Genomic DNA, 27,540 nt, shown 5'->3' with positions numbered 1-27,540 from the left:
TTACATGGTTACATGGTTACATCGTTACATATCATTTAGTGTCTGCACACTTTTCATTAGCACTATTGTGCGTTTTCACGGCGTTGATGTGTCACCTTGCGCAGGGTGATCTGTCTTTGTGTGTTGATGTGCAGCAGGTATTGTGCATTATTGTTTCCCTAGCTGCAGGATTTCACTTTTCTTTATGTCTGCCCTTTTTTTTTCTTTGTTTTATTGTTTTTTTTTTAACACTTGGAAAGTGATCATTTTATAAAAAGATCAAATATACTTAAATCTGGAGGGGAAAGACGGTCGCCTTCTAAATGGGTTTCAGTTCACAGGTCAGCAGGTGCAGGGCGTCCCGCTAACGAGGGAAGGTATGCATGGAATCGGATCAATCTCAGATATTCATTGAAAGAGCTTGAGGTGAGGGATTTTGGGCAATTTACCAAGATTACATTAAATCACATAATTTTATGCATTTCCCACCAAATTAAAGATTCGTTATATAGTGTCACCAAAGGGCTACAAGGTCAGATAAAGTTACAATAATGTAATATTTTACTGGTAAATGTTTAATAATATAACAAAGTTAATTGCCGTATAAGTAAATAAGTATGTTTTCTCTAACCTTTAATTTCCAGTTCACTACTCTTTTTGCCTTTTGTAAAACTGTCTATAATTAAAATACTTTCCCTCCCAAAAATATCACTTTTAGCGGATCATTCAAAATGTTGTAAGTGTTGCATTTTTCTGTATATATAAAACATTTGTTAATTTTCCAAGTGAATAAAAAATTAAGTTTTAGTGATGAGTTCTGGACCTTTATATGTCCTGCAATTAGGAAAAAATACCACCAGAGGGCGACATTACCGAACTTTTACAGCAGGCCACTATAACTAAACCTGGTGTGATTTTAAAGGAGCCTCATCCTATTTTCTCAAATAAAAACAGATTATGTTATACTTTGGTGGCCCATACAAGTATCATGCATCTAAGGGCCCTATTGGCCCTCTGCGGCTGCCCCCCCAGTACTGACCTATCATGTTGAATCACTATAATGTATTTAAATAACATGATCATACATATCGTATTCCTTCATTTGTGTATAAAGAAATCCACTCCTTCTGCTAGAGTTTGGCCCCTCAAATCTTTCTTTTCCTTTGGGCCCTAAGAACCTAGCCCCGCCCCTGAGGATGTATGTGTTTAAAGAATCTTGGTGCATAGGGTTTTATTTCTTTTTTATTATTTTATACTGTTGCTTTATACAGTTTAATATTATATCTGTTAGAAAGTGGCAATACATTCTGTGGTGCATAAACATGACAGCAGATAAACACTCTATCTATTAATCTTTCTATCTATCTATCATCACAGTATTCAGTAAATTAATTTGTAATTAATCAATTTATTGTATCTGTATAGATGAATATGTTATTATTTCTATTGGTATTTATATTATTATTATTACTATTATTATTGATAGTATTATTGTTATTACTGACGGTATTATTATAACTATTATTACTATTAGTAGTAGTAGTATTGTGGTTATTTTTATTATTGTTATTATTATTGATAATATAATGATTGATATTATTATTATTGTTATTATTGATATTATTACTGTTATTATTATGATGTGATTGATACAGTTGCAGATCATAGAACCCTGCACCTAGGGCAGAGCAGCAGTGAGTGTGTGTGCAGGGAGTGTAGCGCAAGCTCCCGCCCTCCCCCATTGCTGTCCCTGCGCCGCACACTGTGCGCCTGAGCCTGAGCGGGCTGTTTGCAGACGCTCTCCACCAGCAGTAGCAGTAGACACCCAGCTTGCAGCAGCAGCATCATCCCTCCCGTGGGCAGCTCGTGAGTGTGAGTGGGACATGCATCCCCACGGACAGCCCTGGCACCAGAGCAGACCCGCCACAGGCAGCTGAGTGCACTCACAGGGAGCCCGCTGCAAACTTTGCTCAGAGCGCTCACTCCATACTGGATTTGGATGCCTCGTGTACCCCTAGAGGATGGTATTGGGGTCCCCTGTCTGCCTGCAGAGTATCGCAGCACCGCGGAGGACTTGTAAAGATTACATTAAGTTCTGATTACTGAGCAGGGGTTCAGCACCCAGTGACAGGGCTGGGAACTTTTGGGGGGCTGTGAACCCCCTTGGAAGTTGGGTGGGAGTGGGCAGATCTTTCCGCCATGGAGGCAGAGGGGCTCGGTACTACTGTGGAAAGCAGCAAGGATTCTGATCGGCAGCTTCGGCTCCGCTTGTGTGTTCTCAATGAGATCCTGAACACGGAGAGGGACTACGTGGGGACCCTGCACTTCCTGCAGTCAGTGAGTAAAGGGTTATTTATATGTGGGGCGCATGTTGGGGTACAGATATGAAGCCCCCCCCACATGTCCAGCTTTGATTTATTTAACAGCTATAATCTAACAAAAAGAGTGCAAGCTCTTTGGATCAGCCCTGCCTACCCCTACATCTGATCCCCAGTGTGTGTGTGTGTGTGTGGGCGCTTGATCTCTGGCATTCAAAGGGTTAATCGAACACTAAGGCTTGGATTTATAGATTGCTACATTGTTTCTGCTTTTGTGACCAGTAACTATTGCTTCAGCTGGTTGGGAGATGCTAGGGTTAAGTCTGTTTAACCGTTTCAGTGTCAAAAAGTCTAAGAATCAAACTGTTTTAGCCAAATTCATAGTAATTGATATAAATGGGCAGAGTTGGTTTTTTTTTTCTTCCCTGCCTAATTAATCCCCCCCCCCTCATCCCCTCATCAGAGAGTCCCATCTAAACTCATGACTGGGTACTGAACATGGAGCAATAAGCATGTATAGGGCAGTTCCTGATGTTTGCCCGTATGATGTTTTAAAACTGCTCTGATGTCATCCAAAAAAGAGTATTTTAATTAAACTGGCTTTTTTGTGGCTGTCGAAACCAACAGGATGCATAGTAGGTGTCACCTTCGCACCCCTTCTGTGTCAGCGGGGTCTTTGGTATACTTTAAAACAAAACTATATCGCTCATGCCTTTCTCACGCAAAGGGTCAGTTTTGTAAATAACATTTATTGGATGCATGGAATAGACACCAGCAGAGATGGTAATCAAATGTATTGCAATAATACAGAGAATGTATTTGGTTTATTCTATGTGACACGTGACCAGGTTTAAAGAGTTAAATGGAGAGTGACCATATAGTATAAGTGCTTCCTGCTGATTAATTTTTATACTTTTTTTCTTCTACCCATTGTGGAGGTTTTTGGCTCCTTTTTGTGTTTTCAAACTTGAATGAAATTCTTCTAGATTGGACACTTTTAGTGTCTTCAGTATTTGTTGTGGGGGTACAAGTTGTGTAAATATAAACAAAGTATCAGTAGGACATCCCTTGGGTTTCTTCTGCAGTCTTCTCCATTATCCACAATATTATCACCACAATATTTTAATATAAAACAATGTAGTTTAAGGTCGTATGATGAATGAGAAGACCAGGGGCAAACCCACCAATGATGTCATTAAGAAGTCTATTTCTAACATTTCTGAACACAGAAGATGAGAGCGCTGAGCTTTTTCCTCCTGATCTGTGTTGTCATGGCTACGTTTCACGTTTGTACCCGAGATGTAGCTTCACATAAACTGTCAGGTCCCTGAGGTCCTTCCTTAAGATGTTCCTCTTGTTCTGTTAATCTGTAGGCCACTTACTTACCAGGACCGTTACTCCTTCCATGTTCTTCTAAGGGTTTGTTGGGTTTTATGGAATAAGGTCAGAGTTTAGGCTGCCACCGGCCGGAGAAGTGTCTAAGACCTTAAAGATGAGGCTTAGAAGACTCCATCTAATATCGGGTGTACCCTGCCATATAGTCTCATTACTCGTTGTAGTCCATCTGCTCCTTGGCTGAGAATTCATATCCCACCAAGAAACAAATGGTCCAAGGGCTGGGATGTAGCCTTCAGAATTACCAGACAATGGCTGGAAGGTGCTGGACTTGAGGTCTTGGCAGCATCCTTCCTATCGGTCAAGAAGAAAGGTAGCACTTAGTCAACTACATCAGCAAAACCAGGGTCATCATTATGCGTTCTCCACAGACGTCGGGTTCTACGAGGTTCTTTCTCCTTTAGCTGATAGTCATCACCTCAAAGCTTTTCGAGTTTGCTTTATTTACCTCCATTTATTATAACTCTTGAAGGGCTCTCGCAATCATTGGGTTAGGCGTTGATGGTGGAAGAACCATATTTGCCATAAACTCTGAAGAAAGACGTCTGGGGGGTATAAGGAGTCACATTTATATGTTTTTTATTTCAGACTTTTTTCCCCAGCAACTTTCTTCTTTAACTTTGCAATTGGCAGAGCAATAATGACGCATGCAATGATGTATGTTCTGGTTCCCCCAGGGCCAGCCCAAGGCAAAATGCCGCCTGGGGCGAATTTTAAAATGCCCCCCCCCATTATCTACCCTTACCCCCCCATTATCTACCCTTACCCCCCCCCCATTATCTACCCTTACCCCCCCCATTATCTACCCTTACCCCCCCCCCCATTATCTACCCTTACCCCCCCCCCATTATCTACCCTTACCCCCCGTTGTACTTACCTTTTAGCAGTCCTGCCGCGAGTCTCCCTGTTCGGTCTCGGTGCCGGCTTGTAATGCTCAGCATTACAAGCCGGCACCGAGACCGAACAGGGAGACTCGCCGCAGAGGAGAGAGAGAGAGGGGCGCCGAGGTACTGACAGCTTTGTAAGCGAAAACCACTCGGCGCCCCTTTCTCTCTCTTTCGCTTTAATAAAAAAAAAAAAGGGCTTGGGGCGGCAAAGTGCCGCCCCTTCAAAAGTGCCGCCTGGAGCGGCTGCCCCACTCGGCTCCATTGTCGGGCCGGCCCTGGGTTCCCCTGTTCCAGAAGTCCAGTCCATCCTTATCCCCTGATGCCTCTTCTCTCCTCCCCTGATGCCCCTCTGTTCTAGGAGGTCAGAATGTTTGCTGGGTATGAGGGGATCGCAGGGTTCTACAGCCCTAAAAGCCCCGATAATGTGTATAGAAACAGGAAACGGCTTAATAAATTAAACGGGCAAATAAACCCCATTATTCTTCTTTTAAGTCTCTGACTTAAGCAATTAATGTAATTACAGACTGTCCGTTTTAAATAATATTTCCACTGTTCCTCTCCTCTACATCCTGCGGAGGGTCCCATATATCTGTCCTCAAGCCCCCAGATAACCTGGTTTATATGTGTCCTACATACATTTATTATTATTATTATTATCTTTATATAGCACCAACAATTTACATACTATTAACTTTAGAAGCGTCAGGTGCAAACTCTGTCCCTTTAATCTGACCCAATACTTTATTTTTTTACTTATTAGTTAAATTGTGTCTTCACAGCTGCACATGATCACATCCCTAATTCGTCAGGAACAGGATGTAACGAGTGATTTATATTTTTTGCAATCTGTGTCTTTGCGGTTAAAATGTTTTAAGATTTTGTAGAAGCGTCTTTGAGTTCCTGTATCTAATGCAACCTCACGCTCGGGGTACGGGGCACATGAAATAAATAAATGGCCGGCAGATACCTCTTGTAATTGTAACGGATTTGTGGGTATTTTACGTTGGATTTAATGTGGATTATTTACAGGAGCAGAGAAGAATTTGGAATACGGAGGGGTTAGTGTGAATTTTGGTGTGATGTGTGATATTCTCGGGTAACAGATGATTCGATCAGGGGGATTCTGCCTTTTATCTGTGGCTGATGAGCTCCAGGAGCCAAGCAAGGATGCCCCCTTATCTCCACTACTAACCAAATGGGGGGTAGATATATATCCACTTATCTGACGGAGGGCATCCTTACCACAACAAAAGGGTGTCGGGGCTTTTAATCCCGTCAGCCAACTGCCAACAATAATTAGATTTCTTGCGGAATCGCATAACGAGAGAGATTACAATCTGTGCATATCAATGGCATCACACGTGATAGAATTAATACGCAGCGTGTGCTTTAAGTCACAGACTCAATGAGTGGAGATCAGAATGCGTGCAGCGTGAAGGCCTCGGCTGCTGCGGAAGCTCTTGGCGTCCAAGACGTTATAAAGTTTTGGTGTGTTTTTTTGTTTTGGACGTTTGCTTCTTAAGCCTTAAAAACCAGGCAAAGGAAGTAGGAAGTGGTTCTGTTTGTGAAGCCGCCCTTTGTGGCCGTTATGTTCTGTGCTGGCTGTTGCTGGGCGCGAAGCCTACGATTCACTTTATCAGTTGTGTTATACTCCGGTAACCGGTATATTTACGTCAATGCATATGATGGCTGCGTGGTCCCTTTAAATAGCCATGTCCCCCCTTCCAAATGCATGGGGGGGGATCCTGCAGAACCCCCCCATATCTATTTGCCCCTTTCCCCCCCGCTATCTGCACGCAGGAGATATATACGGCCAAAAAGATCTCGTCCGGCCTGGGGTCTGTTCAGAACGCCTGCGTGGAAAGTTCCCCCGTTGGTTTCAGAATGAGAAATTGCGCCCCCTCAAAATAATTTTGCTCTCTTACCCTGCACCCCAAATATTTATCTTGCAGGAGGTTCCATCAAAAGGCATCTTCTACTCTGGAGAGTTCCAGGAGGTCTAACAAGACCCCCCATACTTACAAAGCACTTTAATGGGCATTCCTGGTTGGGGGGGGGGCGCCGAGCCGTCCCTTTAATTTTGTCCCTGTGTCTTGTTACAAAGTCTCCAGAATTCACCGACAAGTCATAGTTTCTGAGTCCGTGTAATGTCTGCCCCGAGCGTCACGCCATAAAGACGTCTGAGTGTGTCTTCGGGGTGAAATTCCTTCGCTGCCGCTCTGTTGTGTTCGGTGTTGCTAGGGGCAGCAGCCTCGTTCTCTACGACTTATTACGTCTTATTAAAAAGTCATAATAAATGAATAATAAACTTTTCCTGCTCTAAAGACTCAAATCATAGTCGTTGGTCTCGTCTTAGATTCAGGAGCCGTATGTCTATCCCATGCATGTTTAAATCCCCTCACTGTATTACCCTCTACCACTTCTACTGGGAGGCTGCTCCACTCATCTACCTCCATCTCAGCAAAGCAAAACCTCTTTCCATTCCATCTAAGCCTCTGACCCTGCTTATATGCCATCAGGGGGGTGGAATGTTCATCCTAAAAGTCATATTTTTATTCTCAACCGGTCAACCCACTCGCTGTCCTCCTGAGATTTCTTTTTTTTTTATGGATCAATTATTAGCACCTTTTAATATTTAGAATACAGATCAGAACACCCCCCCCCCCCGCCTCAAAGGATAATCCCGGTCCGGTATAACGGGATTAGCGTGTGTGTGTGTGCGCACGTGTGCGTGTTTTGGAAAATCCTGGCCTCCCAGAGACATTGAAACGTAACCAGAGACCCGGAGCGCTTCTCTTATCTTAATATCTCCAAGTGAGCGTCGGCCCCTTCTTAAATAGGATCCGGGGGGCACATGGCAGGAGTGCGGCCAGGTGCTCCAGATGGTTGTTATTGAGAGGGCCGATTTCTTCACGCAGGTCATTAAGGTCATTCCGGGGGAAAACTATTCAAAAAAAGAAGCAGGATTTCCCTCCGTAATCTCATTAAATGTTGTGATTTCCTTTTGGCTCCGGGGCTGACGTAAAAAAAAATCTATCCAATTAACTTTGCAAATTAGAAAGTTCGTCCTCTGTACGTAAAGCCTGCGCCCTTTAAGAGGCTTAGATATTGGCAAATGGGTTCGGATCGGGCTATTTGCGGAAAAATTATCAACTTTTTGGGTTGTTGGCTGTGTTTCCAACTCTTATCTCTCGGGGGGTCTCTAAGCCAATTTATTCAGGGCTTATCTCACTGCTTGGCTGGAAACCGTAGTTTGCGTCCATCGTAGTAATAAAGAAATGTTTCGTGTTCCTGATCAGTGACCTCAATGACATCGTAGACCAGGAACTGGAACCTTGCTCTATCGTACAGGGGCAGTTTAATGTCACGGGCGGCCTCCCCAAATCAGAATGCACGTTACTGTTTGTGAATACGCATTCTTAAAAAAAAAATAAAAAATACAAAAAAACTTCCCTTTGGTAGAAGCTGCAGCTTACCACCTCCTCCAGGGTCTGATGATTCTACACCACTGACTGGCTGCTTGAAACGACCAATCAGTGTCAGGTCAATTAAGTTGGAAAATTAAAATGCATATTATTATTTTTATTATTTTTATTACTGTGTGTGTGTATATATATATATATATATATATATATATATATATATATATATATATATATATATATATAGCCATCATATTCCGTAGCGAAGTACAACGGGTAAACAGGACATAACTAGTAATATATAACCTAACAATTCGGCTTGCAGAAACAAGGGGTAAGGAGGTCCCTGCCCATAGGAGCTTACACTCTAGAGGGTGTTAGGGTGTATTATACAAAACACAGAATCGGCCTCAGCAGGTATATACAGAATGCTCTCGGCATCAGAATTCCGGAGGTGGTTTCTGGTCCGTTTCTGATTAAATTACAACCTCTGGTTCCAGTCTTTGTAAATCGTCTGATACCCAGAGATAGCGTTACGGAGTGAAATGTATATTATTATCAATAACGGCTGCCGCCCGTTGATTTTTTGTAATGTGTAAAATCTTATCTGCCGCCTCCTGCTGCTGCTGCAGTCCGGACGAGGTCGATGCTTGGATGTTTCCAGATAACCTGGACGCTCCCCACAAACGGCTTCTTATATACGGCAGATGGAATGTATAGAAGGAGCGCTTCTTCGTTGTATGGTTTCCGTCACGGGTTTCGTTGTAAATAAACTCACTTATTTTTATGTAGTTCGTTTCCTCTTCTCTTCCTCAACCTTTCCAAAGGCTGCCTGAGCCAATCAGCAACAAGCAGCAACTCACCAATGGGAGAGATAACTTAATGACATAACCTTTAAGATTCACACAGGAGTGATGGGAGTGATAACGGGCCATTGGAACACAGGAGTGATGGGAGCGATAAAGGGCCGTTGGAACACAGGAGTGATGGGAGTGATACAGGAGTGATGGGAGTGATACAGGAGTGATGGGAGTGATACAGGAGTGATAAAGGGCCTCTGTACGCCTATGAAGAGATTCCATTAAAAATCAGCCGTGTTCAGACTCATTTACAACATTAACCCCGTCTGTGCTGGATTTGGATCAATTTCATTTTATTTTAATGGACAAAATGTGCTTTTCTTTCAAAAACAAGGACATTTCTAGGTGAGCCCAAACTTTTGAGCGGTAGTGCGCGCATGTGTTAGTGTGTGTCTATTTGTATATGTATGTATGTGTGTTTGTTTACAGTAGCAGATGTATGGAAACGTTGTAGCAGTGAGTGTGTCTCTGCCGTCTGCCACGAAGGGTTTATTTTTTGTGTATTTATTTACATCACATTAATAAACCCAACTGCACGTGCTGTAAATTTCTTTAGATACGTTACGGTTATTTCCAAACTCTACACGTATGTTTTAAGCGTGTGATTTAAAAAAAAACGGAAAAAAAAAACAACAAATGCATCAGAAAATATATGATCGCAATGAGCAAAATACACCAAGGTCATCACCTCGTTATAGCAAATATTTAACGTTACTAAGAGGGTGGTAGATAAGTAGAACAGCCTCCCAGCAGAAGTGGTAGAGGTTAATACAGCGAGGGTATTAAACATGCATGGGATAGACATACGGCTCCTGAATCTAAGACGAGACCAACAACTCCCTTACAAAAAATTACTGCAGTTTTTCTGAAGTAATACTGCAGTTTTTTGGACATGAAAAAACTGCAATACTGCACATTTACTGCAGTTTTACTGCATTTGTACTTCACTGTACTGCACATTTACTGCACTTTTTTTTTTTATATACTGCAAACCTACAGTTGTGCTTCAATGTACTGCAGCTTTATTGCATTTGTACTGCCTTACAAAAATAACTGCAGTAAAACTGCAGTACAGTGAAGTCCAAATGCAGTAATACTGCAGTAAATGTGCAGTAAAACTGCAGTAAAAGTGCAGTATTGCAGTTTTTTCATGTCCAAAAAACTGCAGTATTACTTCAGAAAAACTGCGGTAATTTTTTCGTAAGGGCTGATTAAGGTTTGAGTCTTTACCGCAGGAGTAACGGGCGAGTAGACGGGGGCCGGATGGGGCCGATCTGCCAGTAGTTTCTGTTTTTATTATCCATAACAAGCAGATAATGTCTCGCTGCCGCCTGGGTCCTGCAGGAATGTATTTTCGTGTTTAATCGCGTATTTTGCTTTTCGTGACCCTGAATCGAGCGCCTTATCGGCCGGGATCCTGAGAAACCTCGCGATGTATTTTTTGTCGTATAAAAATAAATCCGTTCTCCCGAAGCCGTTCCCGGGAGGCCTGACGTTCATCGACGGATTGGCCGTTCCGGGTGACGCGGCAACGGATTTCCCGTTCAGGCGAGCGAATTGCCCTTGTCTTGGAGTTTGAATAGAAAATCCAAAACGCGTCTTTAACCGATTCTAACAATTATTTACTGTGATAAAAATATATATTTTTTGTGTCAGAAAGTGGGATTCAGGGGTAACTATACGCTGTTGGAAAGGTGTTGGGTCCTCCTGGATTATCTCTATCTAGCTATCTCCAAAAATATCCTTCTAGACATGGACCTGTGTAACGTAACAGCCTCCCAGCAGAGGTGGTAGAAGTTGATACAGTGAGGGGATTTAAACATGCATGGGATAGACATACGGCTCCTGAATCTAAGACGAGACCAACGACTGATTAAGGTTTGAGTCTTTACAGCAGGACTAGATGGGGGGGTCTGAAGGGGCCGATCTGCTGGTAGATTCTATGTTTCTGTGGTTATTCCAAGCAAAGCACATCATTCTCCAGCCAGTGTTTTGGTGGCACAGGAGATAAAAGGTCGCATGGAAATGTCATCCTCGTGTCCCTGAGCTGAGAGACCTAAGTGAGAGACCGATGTGGCGTTGCTCCTCTCGTGTTACAGAGGTTCCTGATGGATTCTTGTCACACTCTTGTTGACATAAGAATTAAAGGGACTGCTTAATGTCCTTGACACCCTCATTAAAGAAGAATGCACTCTGAATGCAGAATTCCCCCCCCCCCCCCCCGCCATGCCTTTGCAAAACCACCGCCACAAACATTTAAAGGGACCACGCGGCATCTTAATGCACTTGATGGCCGGAGCGTCTCTGCTCTCCAGTGCCTCGTTTGCCCGTTAGAAGCGGCCCCCCGGCTAAACTAATCCTATTTTCATTCGGGTTGCTCTTCTGGCGCCAGGTTTTCCCGCGTTGTGCGGATTCTATGCGTTTCTAGTGTTTGTGTTGGATTGTAGGAGTTGACCCAGGGGAGCATCCTCAGCCACCCTGTCTGCGAGCGCTTTCTTCATTGCTGGGCTATGACATCATAAATGAGTACAGCACCTTTTGCTTCATGCGATGGAGGCTTTGCTGGCTTCGTATCTCCTGTACCTGGGAACTCCGGGTGAAGCGCCGCTTGTCTGAGTCTCCGAGTCACTACGGGGAATCTCTGGGTCAGGAGGGGGGTGTTGCTCCCCACTCCCCACCCATGTCCCCATTAACCGTGATGTCAGTGGGACAGCCCACCGATATCAGCAAGACCACCCACTGACATCAGCGGGACCTCCTACCCGCATTCTCGGAAGTGGGGCAGCCGGAGCCAGAAAGCTCCTGGGTATGCATATGGCCCTTGTAACTGGCCCATTGAGCAGAGGCACACAAGGCGGCACTGATTGACCCTCCAATTTTGTGATAGGACTGTTCTCCTCGTTGGCCTGCGTCCCTAGTTGGCCAGAATACACCTGTGCGTGTAGGAGAAACTTTGCATCAAAGTCCTTCTTTGGCTATCCTGAAATACCCGGCGGGCTCGGTCGCCCCGTGTTGTGCAGCCATAATGATCGTCGCTGTAGAATATGTCGAGACCAGAGGACGACTTGGTCGTGAAAACTCCGGATTTGCCTCCAACCAAACCTTATCTGTCATGAAACCACATCCTGTGTAGCTGTTTTTCTAAGATCCGCTGTCAGCCGATTGCAGCTCATCTGAAAAGAAATACCGTCCCCGTTACCAGGGATTAAGTGTCCCGCGACACACAAAGAGTAGACTAATGACAGCAACAGTGACACTATCTCCAAAATGGCGGAATTAATAGGATTGTTGGGGGAAGGCTATTGTAGACCTAGGCTGATAGCGATCTATATGACCTGCGTTCATAGCCGGCCTTAGGCGTTGTGGCGCCCTGTGCGGACTACTCCTCTGGTGCCCCCCCTTCACCCGTTCAAACTACCCCCCCTCAAACTACACCTCCCCTCTGCCCCTTTAAACTACACCCCCCTCTGCCCCTTCACACTACCCATCCCCTCTGTCCCTTCAAACTACACCCCCCCTCTGCCCCTTCAAACTACACCCCCCCTCTGCCCCTTCAAACTACACCCCCCCTCTGCCCCTTCAAACTACACCCCCCCCTCACTTACCTTGTTGCCGGAGTCCTGCGGTGAGAGCGGGAGGCATCTGTCTTCTCGCTCTGCCGCGGTGCCGGCATTTCGGAATAGTCCGGCGCTCAACATGAGATGCCGGCACCGCAACGGAGTCACGGAGAGTGAGGGGCGTCGAGCGGTTGCTGAGAACTTCACGAGCAACCGCTCGGCGCCCCTGCCCGGGACTTAGATTAAAGCATCGTTTGTTTTTTTTTTACTTTATTTAACATGAATAATTTTAAATAAAGTTTAAAAAAAACCCCGATGTTTTAATTTAAGTCCCGGGCAGGCGCCCCCGCTACCATGGCGCCCTGTGCGGTCGCACAGGTCGCACACCCCTAAGGCCGGCACTGCCTGCGTTGACCTGCATCCTTTATATTCTCTAACCAAAGAGGATATAAGCAGGACGGCGTCCCGTTAGTAGACAAGTCCCAGGGTATGGTCAACAAAACGGCCTACAAGTCCCAGCGCTGAGGTCTTCTCCAAAAGGTTTTATGGCAAAGAGGAACAAAGAAAAAGGGGGTTGGGGGGGTAGACCTGACAAGTAGAGGAAACCCAACCCAAATATTAACCAATGCTGTTCACAAACATGGTTTGTTCGCAACCATCTTGTGAACAGAAGGAAGGAAACGCCTAACCTTAACCTCAAAACCTTTCGATCCCTCCACCGAAGCATCTCAACCAAGATCCACCCGGTTAAAGATGTTTGTGATCAGACTCCGAATCTTGCGGCCAGCGCTACTTGAAGATTTCGAAACTTATGAAATAAGACCTTCTTTGTAATGCAAGTTTTTTTTTTGTTTTTTTCTTTTGTTAAAGTTTAATTTTTGTTCCTCGTTGAAATGTCTCTGCTGTTTACTTCCTTGTCTAGTTATAGCTGTTGTGTAATATAGTCCTGGCCCAGGGGGCAGGGGGTATAACTGCGGAGGCAGAAACACAGTAGAGTCACGTTAAGTGACCCCACAGTCGAAATGAGTGGAGCTGTAATGTATGTTTATAGTGAGACTGTATGTGTGAGCGTGTAAGTGTGTGTTCATATGAATGTGTCTGTGTAAGTATGTGTCGGCGTGAGTGTGTGTGTGTTAGCTTGAGTGTATTGGTTAGTGTAAATATGTGTGCCACTGTGTATGTTAATCACTGGTGAGTCGGGGCAAAGTAGCGATGGGGCCACTTGGCTATACCTGCCCCCCAGACCAGAAGGTGCCGGGTCTCCCCTGCTTCGCGGACCGTTTATTCACTAAAAAAGGGTTAAGGTTTAAAAATGGCGATATACGTGTCTGTAAGTTATAGAAGCGTATATGACGGGTTTATTTTATAGTCTGTACGGAAGGAAGAGACTAAGAGGATGTTCTACAGGATGGATTTCGTAAGTCGAGAAGGCTCTTAATGTAGAGTTTATTTCCTGTGGGCTGAATCTCTAAACGGGAACTTATTTATTAAAGCTGCCGATGATTAGTATAAACCTTATGTAAGCTGAGATCGGCGGCAGCTTGTGGCAGAGCCAGCATTATCTCATTAATTTCCTGTGTTGAGGTTCCCTCCTCTCCGACTCTTTATAAATCCTACCTGAACCAATCAACAACAATCAGCGACTTCACAATAGGGAAGGGATAACTTAACGAGGAGGAAGCCAGATCCCGAGAAACAGGAAGTTAAGATGGCTGCTCAAAAATACACATATTGGGGCGTTTTAATGCCCTTGTATCTCTTACTTTAATCAGAAAAAGGTTAAGATTTAAACGATTAGACGTTATTTTAATTATTAGACATTGTGTCAGTTTATTTAGTGCGAAAACGTTTTTTTTGGGGGAAAGTGACTGATCCGCTTAATGCCTGAACATCATCTAGTCCCTTAACTTTTATGTCCGTCTAGTCCAGGAAGAGCGTAAAGCCGATATTAACGTTCATTCCTCGGACGGAGGAGTTCTGACTGTTCATGCCCTGGTTTGGAACATGAAAGGTTCTTCTTCTCCTTTTGCTGAAGCGCCAAGTTGTGTTTCCTCTATTTTTTTTCAAAAAAAAAAAAAAAAAGTCAATGGCCAAAGAAGACCTGTGGTTTTTGGCTGATGGATAGTTGGCGGTGTCCATGCGTGCAAAGTTCAGACATCAAATTCCTCTTTTTTTTTTTTAATTTATTTTGTCCTGGGTAAATGGAACACAATATTTGAACTTTATTTAAGACCCAGCAACATATTCCGACCTAACGGGCGAGTCGTCCCCCTGCCGCAAAAGAAAGGGGGCAGATCGCCGCCTTGACCTAATATCCCGGCGCTGCGGGGTGAAGATGGCGGCCACGGAGGGGGCCATCCGGATTAGGCGTGGGGAAGAGCCCGACGGAAATACATTGTTACTACAAAAGGAAAACCGCAAGCCCCTGATGTGCTTCATGCCTAGTGGTGCCTAATCATAGACATGTCTACAAGTCAAGACCTTATGCTGTCTAAGCAGCCATTCTAAATCATGATTGGGTCATCTGGCCCTGGATTATCCAACCCAAACCTAGTCCGTTCCAGGTGCTGTGATTGACTTGTCATCATGGAGCTGGCGCATGGCGGAGTCGGCAGCGGCCTCCGCTCGGAGGAACGTCTCGTGTGCTACATTAACCTGGCGTTTCTGGTTTCTGTGCCGGGGAACATGTTTTATTCAGCGTTTTATACAGTGTTACACAGTGTTACGATATTGTGTAGTCTGCGACAAGGGAAGAGGCTGGGAGGAGGAGGTTCGGCAGGAAGGGTTTTGCAAGACAGGGCAAGTCATTTAACTCTTTCATCGATTTCCTTTCCAATCGGCCCGATCTCCGTGAGGGGAAACAAAGTATTCTATACGTCGGCTGGATAAGCATTATGGGGTTTCTATAGAATCCGATTATTTGTCTGTCTCAACAAATCATAGAGGATTTCCTGCTCATTGAAGAGGGCGCCGTTCTCCCATTACTATAACTCCTGTAGGGTTCTCCTTCCCATTGTTTTCCGTGATGACCTTCTCCGTCGAGACGATTATCTCTGATTTTCTTCAAAGGACCGCTGAATGTTTTTCTTTTGAATATAAAGAAGTCACCCAGGAAAGACTTTTTGAGACCCCCTTAAGTCTGAGTCATAAATAACCCATAATCGCTGGTGCTCTGAACATTCCGTGGGTAGAACTCCAAGCTGGTTACATCCTAATTATTGTTGACCATTTGAAGGCCTTGTGGAGGCCAAAACACAACGTCTCCAGTATCTCTACTAACAAAACATCTCCCGCCTCTGGGAACGGCATTATCATTGAGATAAAGTCTCTCCGTATCCCAGGAACCCGGAAGCCAACGTCATGACTGTACCTGGGAACATTCTGCTACCCTCGGAGACGCTTGAAATATTAACCCTTTAATAACCCACCGTGAATATTCTGTGGAGCAATGTAGTATGTTTGGGGAGACAAATGTTGCAGCATTTAAATTATGCATCATGGCATGTTTTTTTTCAGCCCTCTGTATATGTTGTAAAGATACAATTTTTTTTGTGGGGTTCTGCTTAAAATGTACCCTTCACTTGTGCTGTAACACCATATAATGTTACGAGCTTTTAGGTATGTTAATATCAAATAGTTTGGTATTTATATTTTTGCTTTTTTTTCAGCAGTTTTACAGGCATGTAGGCAGCCATTTTGTCTCTAAATGGCCCAACCCCCTGGTCTTCCTTGTGCCTTTACTACACTTAAGGGCAGTCTGACAACGTACCTCATTTTTCTCAACGTCAAAAAGTGAGGCTTTTTAAAAAAATAGCTCTTGAGAAAGGCTAATAAGATGACAAACTTTCATCAGTCAAAAAAATTAATTAAAAATAAATTATATATATAATTAAATTCTATATTTTAAATTAAAAGCTGACCAATAAGGCTCAGATTATTAACCAATAATAATAAAATCTAGTAAATCTTCATTTTATTAAATGACGTTGTGTTCTGAACCTTTAGCAGATATTCTAACAGCCGCCGATAAAATCTTTTCTCAAGGAGCTTGACATGTAATATTGGAACATAAGGTCCATCTGTCCTCCAGGTGACGTTCTTCTCTGGCCAAGGGATGTAGAGAGATCTTTCCTCCCGTCGCAGCTCTGGAGAGGGTCCCTTGTACCGAACGTAGAGTCTTTGGTTTCTTGAAATTAATTGCTGGAGGAAGAAAAGGGGTCCATTGAGTGGGACAAAAAAAAAAGAAAGCCATTGTGTTTAGAGATCTGGCCCCCCGTGTGTGACTCCAAGATTGTGAATGAACATTGACCGGGTCCCTTGGTGCCTGGAGCTGTGACAGAAACCCGTCGGGCTATACAGACTCTTAACGTCTGCCAAAGATCTGGGAAAACAGGACAGCCAACAAAAAGAACAGGGCATGCTGGGAAAAATAGAGAGTTTTAGTCATTTCATAGGATACACTTAAAAGAAAAGCATATGTGGAAAAAGTTAGGTGACAAAAAGTTAAGTCCATCCAATATTAATATAGTGTGGACCATACCAAAAGCATTAGAGCGTAAGCCAAGTGTTACAGGGTTTAACGGCACGTGTGTTACACGGCTTTATACATGTTATTGGGATTTTTCTATTAAAGTAAACCTATTTATATAAAAATACCTCAAACACAAGAATTTTGGAGCCAGAGTGTGTGTGTGTGCAGGATCCTCCCTACAGAATGTTGTAAGTCCTTGTGTCATCAGAGTTGAAGTCCCATGGAAGTCCCAGCGCTGAATACAGTAATATAACCCCCCCCCAGCGCTGTAAACGGTAATATTTCCCCCCCCAGTGCTGTATATAGTAATATACCCCTTTATCTGCAGATCTGGAGCCGCCATTGCTGTCAGTCATGTGATATTTTGAGTGACTTTCCCGACTCAAACACCACACCGAGCCGATGCTTTATGGCAATGCTAATGAAGTCCCTTCCTCCATAGACTTTCATTAGTCAGAGAGTCCGACTGGGTGATTAAGACAGTGCCATTCTAGTGTTTCCCACAGGCAGTATGATAAGGATTCGGGGTGTTTAGTAGATGGGGGGGATCAGATAACAGAGCGAGAACTCATACAAACGGCTGATATGCGGCTGCCTGAAAACATTATATTGAGAATCTGCCCCTGAGATTTGGACAAAACCCCCGGGGGAGACTCCGGGGCAAACCCTGAGCGTTCCCAGGTATTGTTTAGGTTTTTAGCCACAAACGTGGAAGGAGGATCAGGAAACTAGCAGATTTCTTTTCTTTTTGAGTTTTATGATAAGTAGTCGCTGAGAATTCCGTAGCCGGGGCTGCAGAACAAACGCGGACCTTTTATACACGAAGTAGGTCAAAGCTCGGCCGTAATGTCCCGATTGGATTGTAGAGAGGAAAGAGTTTTGCTTCCTTGGAAACGGCCATCTTTTTTTTTTTTGATCGTACTTTTATGCGGTGAGCTTATTGAGAAGCTCTGGCACCGGCCGGTCTTCTGCTCCAGTGCCCAGGGAACCTTTCATCTTCTCTAATGGCTTCGTGAGAAGCAGGAGGAGGCTGTAGAGAGAGAGCGGAGGGATTGTATTGATTCAGTAATAGTGAGTCTCCAGAACTGTCAGTGAAACATTAGGAAAAGATCGCTGTTTAGTTATTGCCTAATCACGCCTTAAACTGCAGGCTGCTCCAAAAAGTCTCGTCGGCCCGTTTCTCCTGCTGTAAAGACTCAAACCTTAATCAGTCGTTTGTCTCGTCTTAGATTCAGGAGCCGTATGCCTATCCCATGCATGTTTAATACCCTCACTGTATTACCCTCTACCACTTCTGCTGGGAGTCTGTTCCACTTATCTAGCACCCTCTCAGTAAAGTAAAACTTCTTTGTTATCTCTACTCTTCTGTCTATGGCATTTTTTTTTAAAAAGCCCAAATAGGAAATAAAATAGAACCTGTTTATTGTGTATAACTGAAGCTAAAGTTCTCGATTGGAGGTGCTGGGAATTAAATGCTTTTTTCACCCCATCCCCCCTCGGCGGAGAGGCTGATTGGAGCTGTAGCCTCGTGACAACAAAGTCATCCTGCGGTCTTTAGAGAAAGGCCGTCGCCGTTTATTTGAAAATGTAGGACACCTTTGATGTCATCGCGGCATCTTTTTTGTTGTCGTTGAAAGATACCCAGCAGGGGTCCCCGTTAAGACCCCATATGTTTCGTACAGACCCTCCAAATATATGAAGCTCAAATAAAGGGGGTGTCGCAGAGCAAGCCATGTGATATATTATCAGGCTCTCCAAAAAACTTCGGGAGAGACTGTATGTATAGTTTGGGGGAGAGAAGAGAGGGAGGGGGCATTTAAATAAATAAAGGGGTTATTAAAGGACGGGAGGGAATTTATTTCAACAAGAGACCGGAATCTAACACTAGAGAGTCAGAGACTGAGATGGAATGGAAGGAAGTTTTACTTTACTGAGAGGAAGGTAGATAAGTGGAACAGCCTCCCTGCAGAGGTGGTAGAGGGTAATACAGCGAGGGGATTTAAACAGGCGTGGGATAGACATACAGCGCCTGAATCTAAGACGAGACCAACGACTGATTCAGGTTTGAGTCTTTACAGCAGGAGAAACGGGCGACTAGACGGGGGCCGATCTGCCTAAAAATGTGGTGTCTCTGCAGCACTAAACCCCCGTTATTTCCAACCATTCGGGATGTGAGCTTTGAAAAATTACACCCCCCCCCCCCCGGTCCCAACTCATCCGGCTGCCTCCGTGTGTCTGTAAGGGTAACGCATGCGCGACCGTTCCCGGGAAATGTGCTTTTGATGAAGTCATTGATAGAGTCTGCTTGTGCGTTAATAGACTTTAATGGCTGTATGGAGCGAAGTACATTAGACTATCCACAACATGTAAGGCCAGTAGCCTCAGAGATACGTCTCTGGGCAGAGGTGGTAATAAGGATCTCAACTAATCTTTCTGAGCCGTGTTAAAGAATACGAAGTTCTGTGTAATAGGGCAAAAAATAGCTCTTTATCACGCTTGCTTGATATTTAATAATAAATATAGTATAATAATAACTCTCATTATAGTAAATCCACTGAGATTTATTTGTTCATTTTTAATTTTTTATTTTTAACCAATTCTGATTAAATTGATAAAAATCAGAAAACTCCCGGATCTGTTATATATAGGAAAGGCTGAACTTGATGGACGCGTGTCTTTTTTTTTTTTCTGCCTATGTAACTATGGTACATTCATGTTAAAAAAAAAAATAAAAAATAAAAAAAAGTGGTGTTTGTGAAAATAATGTATTATATGAAACAAAAATAACTTTTTTTATTAATTATTGATTTATATATATATATATATATATATATATATATATATATACATCGATCTTATCTAATCATAAGGTACAAATAGATTGTAAGCTCCCAAGAGCAGGGCCCTCCCCACCTATTGTTTCTGTAAGTCAACCCGTTATGTCGTGTCTACCCGTTGTACAGCGCTGCGGAATACGATGGCGCTATATAAATCAATAAAGAATAATAATAACGTAGAGGGAGCCCAGCGTCGTCTGCAGCTGCTTCGTTCCCTGGGATTCGCGCATGATGATTCCTTTTTTCGGGGAGGGGGTTGTAGGTCTCTGTCAATCGTTACGCAGAGAGCCTTTTGTGCCTCTCTGTTGGACTCGGTAACAAAAGGAGGTCTCTGTTGAGCCGAGACCTCAGACATGGGCACAGAGAGCGCTTCCTTGTTCTCGCGGCCCCCGCATAAAGAGCCCCTTATACACGACGCTCCTGTGAACGGGGATTGTTCGGGTCTGAAGTCCATTGTCTGGGAGGGGATTTTTTCAGCCTAAAAAGACTCTGTTGCTTCCAGTTTAGTTTTTTTATGTCCAAATAGAAGGACAGTCAGAGCCCCCCAGTGACAGCCCCCCAAGTGTGGGCAAAAAAAAAAAACACTGCGGGGATTTGGGGTTTTGTCCTCCACCAGTTTGTCTGTTTGTAGTCGTTGTCATGTCTGCTCTCGTGTGATAAAGAATATTCTAACCCCCTATAAATAAATTAAATTGATACGTTAATCATTTGTAACTGAGTGGGGCATTCAGAAGAATAATGGGGTTTATTTACCCCGTTTAATTTATTAACCAATTTTCTGCTGTTTCTATACACATTATCGGGGCTTTTAGGACTGTAGAACCCTGCGATCCCCTCATACCCAGCAAACATTCTGACCTCCTAGAAAGGATGGCAAGGGGAGGAAAGGGGTCCACCGGCAGGGAGAGGAAAGGGGTCCACCGGCAGGGAGAGGAAAGGGGTCCACCAGCAGGGAGAGGAAAGGGGTCCACCAGCAAGGGAAGGAAATGGGGTCCACCAGGAGGGGAAGGAAAGAGGTGCACCAGGAGGAGGAAAGGAGGGCACCAGGAGGAGGAAAGGAGGGCATCAGGAGGAGGAAAGGAAGGCATCTGGGAAAAAAGAGAAGGACATTGAGTGTTGCGTTCGAAAGAGGGACACTTGGGAGGTATGTTGTCGGCTGCATGGTGTTTTGGTGAGCTCTGCAGTGGAACTCGCACCACGATGCAGTGGAATCCAGTGCGGTGTCTCAGCTCTGCTGTGCGTTGTGTCAGGCGCCGGTGGGCTGCGTCGTGCAGGCTTTATCACAGCGACAGCCAATCAATGTTTCTAATAACCTTTTAAATATAAAAGCGTTAGGAGCACGGTCTGCAGAGACCCCCACAGAAAACGCCCTCATCGGTGATATCCCGAATATCGGGAGAACGAGCCCTCCGTGCGCAGACATATCGACCCCTGTACCCCAGTCTCATGCGAGCTGGGCAAATGGACAGAATATATAGAAACGTACGAAAGGTGTGATCGTATAATTAGAGCGTCTTACGCTCTCTCATCATTACAGCTTCACTGCCGGTTGGCAGCGTTTCAGCGAACTTCGTGAAAAAGACACACAGGCAGAGTCCACCACCCTCGCTCTATTTATATATATATATATATCTTTTTAGTTGGCGCAAAAACATTGTAATATTGTTGCAAGCGCCACGGAATATGGTTGTGCTATATAGAAAAAAATAATATAAATCCGAGCTCGACAAAGAAATCCTCCAAAAAAGACTTTTTGCCCATTTTGTTTGGAATGTGCTTCCCGCGTCTGTCTGCCGGCACATTGTGGTTTCATATTTCAATAATCAATTGACCTGAAATCCGAAGGGGGCAAACGTCTTGTGATCCCGGGGTCGTTGACCTTCGCACAAGATGAAGGGTTAAGTGGTAGGATCATTTTTACTGGTGTTACTCTGTATGGGGTACAAATTGATTGATTGTGGTTGGTAGAATGTAAAGGGTTAAAAAAGCAGAATGGTTAACTACATCTTTGGAGGACTTGGATTGGATGGACGATGTGTCTCAGTAGATCGTGTCAAATGGGTCTAAAACTGGACGGTTGGTCCCCAACACTTCATCCTAGGTAGCTGGTCCCTCTCATGGGGTCACTTGTGGGGGTCCTCAACATCTTGGACCTTTGCCACGTATTATTTATTATCATTTACTTAAATTGCAAAACGTGTGGGGAAACTTTTCGGTTTTGGCGATTACTTGTTTTTTGGCAGCCAAGACTTTGGGGGTTTTTAGAGTTTACTAAGGGTGTGGTGAATAGACCCCAAGGAGAGAATGGATGTGGACAACCGACAAGGAAGGTTCAGCTCAGTAGAGGAACGTGGAGATGGGAGGCCACCATCGTGGACACCATCGCTGCCTGCAACCAAGCTCTCGCTTGTAGTCTACCTGGAGAGAGCAGGAGATCTATAATCCCGATGGAGAAGATCTGTCTGTGCCACATATTATAGAATAACAATATAGCTTCGTCCGATTCTTTGGGCCACCGGGTAGACATCAGATAGTCTTTCAGAAGACAATCCTTTGGACTGCTGTACTATATATTCCTACCATTTAGTTTACTGTGCACCCCGTTCTTACTTTCCTGCCTCTGGGTGCCCTTCACCAGGCTACTGAGCGGCGAATGATGTCACACATCAGGCTGCCTCATTACACGGGTGGCTCCATGATATCACAGCATAGTTGCTAGAGTTCCCTGGCTAGGCCAACCAGCAGCTGTCATAGGACCATTGTCAGGACTGTCCCTTACAAATTGGGATGGTTGACCACTATGGTGCTCCCCATAACAATGACCTCTCACGATCTAATTGAAACACTGAAAGCGAGGGATTATCATCCAGCCAACGTTTATCTTAAAACACGGCAGATTTGCGTTTCGCTGAACAGGGAGCCGCGAAACGCGTTGAATCCAGAAGTGTTACGATAAAAGTGTAAAAGAGTAAAAAAAAAATCACAAGCCGTATCCAAGGAGATAAATTTAAGGCTGAAGCTGTAATTGGAATTAACTATTTTTGTCGTCTTACTCACGCAGTTCTCGATTGTCTTCTCTGTTCCCTTTTTTTTGTGCGCTTTGAAGTAAGTAGCAGCAACCGCTGTGAAGCGAGAAACCTGCGATTAAAGGTATGAAGAGGAATCATTTAGATGAGAAACTCAGAAACCCCCCAAACTAACGATACTAGGATCATGTGACCTGCGCCTACCTCCTGCCTGTTACATTATTTATCAGATACTGGACATCAGATGTGTTTTCAGTATTTATTATGGGGGGGGCATCAGCCTATAAAAAAATGTCAATCAAGGAATAAGAATATTTATTAATTTTGTAAAAAAATATTTTAGGCCAATTATAATATATTTAGATGAATTTATCCCATTTAGATGGAAACGTTCCGAGCTCTCGGTTCTGCGCGTCCCGTCCGTGAATCTGAAGCTCTGTGACGCGGCTTTTTCTGTAACTTCTTTTTTCCTGTAAAAAGGGCTTCTCCTTTTGGTTTTGGACAATCGCAATTTTCTGTGTTATTTCCTCCTTTACTGTTCTGGAATTCATTGTTATTTATTTTAACTTTTTCCTGGTTCAGAAAACTCACCCCTCTGTTTTAGATTCTAACCCCACTTCTGCCCCCAGTCACAGACCCGGGGGGGCGGGGGGGCGGGGGTTGGGATGGTCCTAGTGTTAAACTGAGCTGGAGAAAGGGCACGTAACCTTCTAAAGCAAGGGTTAAATCAGGTGCTTGTTATTTTGTTATATATTAGGAATGAGGCGACTGTCTGCATTTTCTGTATATCAAGTTAAAAATACCAATTTATATCATCCGTTGATGAGATCACAGCGGGGTGTAAAATTTCAGACCTTTTGCTCCCAGCCCTTCACAGTTTAAACAGATAAGATCTAATGAAAATATAAGCGGGAGCCAAGATTTTCAGTTAAAATATGAACTTTCTAGTAATGGAGACTTCCTATTTCTTAACAGTCTTAGAAAGAGGAGCCCTTAATAAGTAGAAAGCCTGGGTTTAATCGGGTGTCGTTAGTGGGCGCTATTTATTTACTAAGGCGATTTCTGGGGCTCGATATGATGCCGTCCACGTGGAATCCAATGGAATCTTCTGCCGAAAAGTTGGAAAAAGTTTTAGGCTCCTTTCCGTAACGTGGACGCCTTGTAGGGGCTCTGTAGTTCCACGGGCTGATTGACCGCGATGGATGACGTATCCACCACGATGTTATTTTAACTCGTCGCTGTAATAATTTGTGGTCTCGTTGCACAAACATTGTGTCCGAGGCTCGTTTACAGATGGAAAAAAATTTCCAGAAACATTGTGGGATTTGCTTATCTTCCTCTACCGCCAATAGTGATTTCTGTGATCAGGGGAGCTTTTCAGTCAAGGGTTAATTTTCATGCCTAGTATGATGTGAAAAGAAAGTACGAATCATGTTATTTTAGTGCTTTGTTTAACTTGGACCTAAATTTTATTCAATGTTTCCAAATATGGTAATAGCTTGTCACTTCCAGGAAGTTGAAGAAAGTAAGCTCCTCCCCCCTACATTTCCATCACTTCCTTGATCTGGGGGAATTAAAGGGCCACTTCCTCCTGTGTGATATCCAACGGGTCGTGGGTTATGATGTCATGACGTGCATCAGATGAGGACAACTAAGATCTGTAGCTTCTGAAGCTATGATGTCATGATGTGTATTAGATGAGGGCAACTAAGATCTGTATCTTCTGAAGCTATGATGTCATGACGTGCATCAGATGAGGGCAACTAAGATCTGTAGCTTCTGAAGCTTCCCCACCAGACCTCCCCGTATGAAGATGACGAAGTATGATATCATATCCACCTATAGGTTATGCTTAGGGGAGTCATGAATCGTAAAAGCATATTATACTGAGCTGAGTCCCGCATGTTACTCGCTCGGCTGATATCTGTCCGTGGTGTTACCAGCCCTGACCATTGTCTCCCAGTTAATGAGTTTATTTCTCCCATTGTCCCTGTGGAATTTAGGGCCGCCGGCCAAGTTCCTGTCACTGTGCCCAATATAAAGGCGGACGTATTCTGGGCTTGTATGGGAATTGCATCTCGGATACGAAGTACTGCTACAGGGGCCACCCAGGGGCCGACATATCAGCGGTTTCATCAGGGAAATACATCACAATGGGGAAAAGGATAGGTAGTTAATCAGCCCAGACTATTAATGCGTTGAGGGAATAATGAGGAAGGACTCGCTTAAAATGATAGCCGTAGCCCATCGGGAACATGTGAGGTCATCTGCTAAAAGACTAGTAATTTTTTTTAATGGGCTTAATACTTGGAAGAAGTGGTAACTTAGAATTTTTGGGGCTGGAAAACTTATTTTAATTAAAAATTAAATCAATTAAAAATGGATTTAAATATTCCTGACCTTGGATTTTTTTATGGCTTTTTTTTTTTTTTTTATATTTTAAACCCACCCTTGTTTGACAAACTGTATGATTAGAGTGTAAATCGGTGCAATGTGTTGTACAACTGGGCAGGGAGTAGGAGGGGTTCTAGATGAGTGCTCAAAATGCCCAACATCATAGTGAGTTTTACGACGGGCTAGAAAACTTATAGAAAATAAAAAAAGTTGCGTACCGTGTGTTAAAAAACGTTAACGCATTTTTTACTCTCTGCGTGATGTAAGTAATACAAAGTTGTTTTTCTTGAAATAATAAAATCCGGTTTTGTCAGCCAATAGGAAGACACGATGAAACCCACAAAACAAAAAAGAAAAAAAAAAACCCTCCCTCTGGCACGCGAAGGGTTAGTGGGACATTCTTAATCTACATCTGGCACCTCCGAGTCGCCTTAGCGAAGAGGTTCATGAAAGGCGTTATTGACGCGCACGGCTTGTTCTTGGACGGGCCTCTAGCAATTCAAAAAATCTCGTCGGATTTGCACAAGTGCAGAGTGTTTCCGCTTTAATGCGCTCATTGTGTGATGGCAGGAGGGCCGTCCAGCTGTTCGCGGAGGAATTGTGTCGGCTTGGGGGACAGAGCTTGGGTTTCACGGCCCGTATCACACTGCCTGTTTGTTTAGGTTTGATCTATACATCGGCGGCCGATCGGCTATTTGCTCCGTGAAATATCCCGATTGATGACCGCGGACCTCCAAGCCTTGCGAGGCCGTAGACTTGTTCTGTACCTTCGCCCGCTTTGGGACACGCTCCATTGTACAGCACTATGGAATATGATGGCGCTATATAAAACAATACATAATAATGTGGTATACAATAAGTTTATAGCCAATAAAAAAATGGACGTATTTTTCCAGTTGACCGGCCTCCGGGGGAGTCTAGGCTTGGGGGATTCCAATGTTGCGTTTTGCGTCCAATTGCGTTTTGGCCCAATTTCTACGTCCCCTTATATTGCATCACATGACATAAATAGAGTAGTGGCGGACATTGTAAAGTGAGCGCAGTAACATATGTAAATTAGAAGGGGTTACAATTTGGGCAGTAGTTGCCATGGGAACAGCATCTCACATTTAGACCTGGTGGCCACATTGCGAGCTTTGGGGTCTAGTGGTCCTGTTGCCAGCATGGGATAGGGCAGTGGGGAGCACATGGGGTGTGGTGGGTTTTTTGGGGGGTCCCTGTCTTTAGGCTTGTGCTGGAACCCAAGATTTCTGCTGGTGTCCTTTGTAATAATTGCCCACATTGATGTATGACATCATACCCTGGTGACTACTGCAGCAGAGTCATACAAAGCAGGGCCGAACTTAGGGGTGTGCGACCTGTGCGACCGCACAGGGCGCCATGGTAGCAGGGGCGCCTGCCCGGTACTTAATTTAAAACAAAAAAAACCAAAAAACGATGCTTTAATCTAAGTCCCGGGCAGGGGCGCCGAGCGGTTGCTCGTGAAGTTCTCAGCAACCGCTCGACGCCCCTCACTCTCCGTGACTCCGTCGCGGTGCCGGCATCTCGTGCTGAGTGAGGAGACGGATGCCTGCCCCTCTCACCACAGGACTCCGGCAACAAGGTAAGTGGGGTGGGGGGGTGAAGTTTGAAGGGGCAGAGGGGGGGTGAAGTTTGAAGGGACAGAGGGGGGGTGAATTTAGAAGGGGCGAGGGGGGGTGTAGTTTGAAGGGGCAGAGGGGGGGTGTAGTTTGAAGGGGCAGAGGGGGGGTGTAGTTTGAAGGGGCGAAGGGGGTAGTTTGAAGGGGCAAAGGGGAGGTAGTTTGAAGGGGCAGAGGGGAGGGGTAGTTTGAAGGGGCAGAGAGGGGGGGTAGTGAGGGGGGGTGCCAGAGGAGTAGTCCGCACAGGGCGCCACAACGCCCAAGGCCGGCTCTGATACAAAGGACAGGAAATAGAATCCCAGAACATGCGCCATCAGAATGATTTTTTGGGGTTAGTTTCGGCCCACGCTTTGCCCATTTGTGGCTTTAGTGACTATTTCACTAAACTTCTAAAACCTGCCAGGTGAATTATGCTTTTCACAAGCACCGCGATCTAACAAAGAAAAATGATTGGAGGGGGGACAAAAAAAAAACAAACCTCAAACCCCAAAAAACGAAAATTCTAATATATGTTATTTATCTAGAAAAACTGTCATCCAGGAAAAAAAACCCAAACCATTGATATTTCACTCTTTCTTAGAATGTCCACTTCCCCACCCCATGTCGCAATATTACCCGGAAGAGTAGCGCATGTAGTAATAATGGTTGGGTTACACATCACATGCATGCATTTCGCAAATTGCTTTTTGTCTTT

At 44.3% G+C, this 27,540-nt stretch overlaps 1 protein-coding gene across 1 annotated transcript in view; it reads left to right on the top strand.

Moving 5' to 3' along the window:
- Nucleotides 1–2,178: 2,178 nt before the first annotated feature.
- The window catches only part of LOC149279294 (phosphatidylinositol 3,4,5-trisphosphate-dependent Rac exchanger 1 protein-like), a 94,060-nt gene continuing 68,698 nt past the window's right edge, over nucleotides 2,179–27,540 (top strand). The window contains exon 1 of the mRNA XM_089501396.1: nucleotides 2,179–2,316. Coding sequence (XP_089357522.1) covers nucleotides 2,179–2,316 — 138 coding nt within the window. The remainder of the gene's footprint in view (nucleotides 2,317–27,540) is intronic.

This window comes from Sceloporus occidentalis, unplaced genomic scaffold, assembly GCF_023333645.1.
Source record: "Sceloporus occidentalis isolate IW3139 unplaced genomic scaffold, rSceOcc1.0.p SCAF_173, whole genome shotgun sequence".
In the NCBI taxonomy this organism is placed as follows: Eukaryota; Metazoa; Chordata; class Lepidosauria; order Squamata; family Phrynosomatidae; genus Sceloporus; species Sceloporus occidentalis.
The sequence above is the reverse complement of the archived record's forward strand: the minus strand, read 5'-3'. Positions and strand labels throughout refer to the sequence as shown.